The following is a 2,422-nucleotide window of genomic DNA, read 5'->3' as shown; positions in this document are numbered from 1 at the left end:
TTCTCTTGTTCCATGCTCTTGGTGCTTGTTTTAATCCATACAATGCCTTGTTCAATTTGTATACATGTTGTTCTTTTCCTTTTACCACAAAACCAGGGGGTTGTTGAACATATACCTCTTCCATCAGTGGACCATGAAGGAATGTAGACTTCACATCTAATTGAAACAACTTCCACTCTTTTGCACAAGCAATTGCAACCACCAATCTTATGGTTTCAATTCTTACTACTGGAGCAAAAACTTCTGTGTAATCTACACCTTGTTTCTGTAGGAAACCCTTGGCCACAAGCCTAGCTTTGTATTTCGAGATTGAGCCATCTGAATTAAGCTTTTGTTTGAAGATCCATTTGACTCCAATCTGATGCTTGTCTGCTAGAAGTTTTACTAAGGACCATGTCTCATTCTTCTCAATGGACCTGATTTCCTCACTCATTGCTTTCTTCCATACTTGTGTCATTGCTTCAGCCTCATTAATTGGACATGCTTCAGCCATCAATGCCAAGTGGATCAGTTCTCCTTCATGGTTGATTTGATCATCGGAACACATCTCATAGTCTCTGAGTCTGCTTGGTATTGACCTTTGTCTTTGTGATCTTGATACTTCATTGCCTTCTGCTATTGATTCTGTGATTTCACTTGTATCTTCATCAATTCTGGTTACAAATTCAATCTCAGGAACCAGTTTCTTTAGGCTTGTTTGCATTTGTCTCCAATTCCATTTCTCATTCTCAAGCACCAACACATCCCTGCTGATCACTACTCTATCATTGATAGGGTCTAGAAGTTTATATGCACCATTTGAGTGATACCCTATTAAGATCATTGCTTCACTTTTGTCCTGCAGTTTGGTTCTTTTCTGATCTGGTATGTGATTGTAGACCAATGAGCCAAACACTTTGAGATGACTTACTGTTGGTTTGCTTCCAGACCAGGCTTCAATAGGTACCATTCCTTCAAGTCTCTTTGTAGGACATCTATTCAAGATATACACTGATGTTGCCACTGCCTCTGCCCATAGCTTTTGAGGTAGTTCTTTTGCCTTAATCAGACTTCTGGCCATGTTCATGATTGTTCTGTTTCTCCTTTCTGCAAGACCATTGAGTTGTGGTGTGTATGGTGGAGTGATTTCATGCTTGATTCCATGATCTCTGCAATATGCTTCAAAATCATTTGAGGTAAATTCACCTCCTCCATCTGTTTTCAAGATCTTCAAGTGTTTCCACTTTCCTTTTCTGCAACAGCTTTGAAGTTCTTAAATGAGACAAATGATTCACCTTTTGTTTTCAATACATCCACCCAAGTCATCCTACTATATTCATCTACAAAAATGATAAAGTACTTGTTGCCTGAAAGTGAAGGAATTTCAAAAGGGCCACATACATCAGAGTGAACTACTTTCAAGACTGTTTTAGAAGTCATTATATTTTCAGTCTTGAAAGAGTTCCTTGCTTGCTATCCAATCAAACTATTTTCTCTGGTAGTGTTGTTATTGGAAGACCAGAAACCATTTGTTTAGTCCCTAGTTGATGCAGGCTTTTGAAGTTTAGGTGCCCCAACCTTGAGTGCCAAATCCAACTCTCATCTCTAGTCTCAACTGAACTCATGCACTGGACTTCTGCAGCATTGAAGCTTACTTGAAATGTTCTATTCTTGGAAGCTTTGGTTCTCAAGATTAGCTTCCCATCAGAATCAAACAATTCAAGTTGGCTATTCTTCATGAGAACAGAGAATCCTTTCTCAATCAATTGGCCTATGCTCAGCAGATTATACTTCATCTTTGGCACACAGAGAACATTTGATACTATTGCTTTTGATCCATTCTTCCTTTTGATCACAACACTGCCTGCTCCTTCTGCTGATAGAGAACTATCATCTGCAAATTTGACTCTACTTCTCTTTGTTGAGTCTAAGTCTTTCAACCACTCTTTATGATTTGTCATGTGGTTTGAACATCCTGAATCCAAGTACCAAAATTCAGAGTGTGAGTTTGTTGCAGCATCTGTAACCATTAGATTCAAAGGTTCTGAATCTGAGTCTTCTTGAGTTGTGAGTGCCTCCTCCTTATGCCTTGATTGCTTGTTTTTCTCATTGCCACATTCATAGGAGTAGTAACCTAATTTGTGACAATTGAAGCATTCAACTTTGCTCTTATCAAACTTCTTCTGGTTATAGTTCAATTTTGATCTTCCTCTTTTATCAGAAGATTCAGACCATTCTTGACTTGTTTTTCTTCGGTTAAGGCTTTGTTTCCTTTTCCACTTCTTATCATTTCTTCTATCATCATCTTTATGAATTGCTTTTAAGGCTTGTTCTGCTTTCTTCATTGGATTTCTCTCAATTAGCCTTAATTCATGTGCCTCCAAAGAGCTTTGCAGCTCTTCTATCTTCATGAGAGTGACATCTTTTGATTCTTCAATGGCAA

The 2,422-nt window shown here is 38.3% G+C and overlaps 1 protein-coding gene across 1 annotated transcript in view; it reads right to left on the bottom strand.

Moving 5' to 3' along the window:
* The window catches only part of LOC109356505, a 5,568-nt gene continuing 4,606 nt past the window's right edge, over positions 1,461 to 2,422 (bottom strand). The window contains exon 4 of the mRNA XM_019599879.1: positions 1,461 to 2,410. Coding sequence (XP_019455424.1) covers positions 1,461 to 2,410 — 950 coding nt within the window. The remainder of the gene's footprint in view (positions 2,411 to 2,422) is intronic.

The sequence above is a fragment of the Lupinus angustifolius genome, chromosome LG01 (genome assembly GCF_001865875.1).
Source record: "Lupinus angustifolius cultivar Tanjil chromosome LG01, LupAngTanjil_v1.0, whole genome shotgun sequence".
In the NCBI taxonomy this organism is placed as follows: domain Eukaryota; kingdom Viridiplantae; phylum Streptophyta; class Magnoliopsida; order Fabales; family Fabaceae; genus Lupinus; species Lupinus angustifolius.
This window is presented reverse-complemented; position numbering and strand designations above follow the sequence as displayed.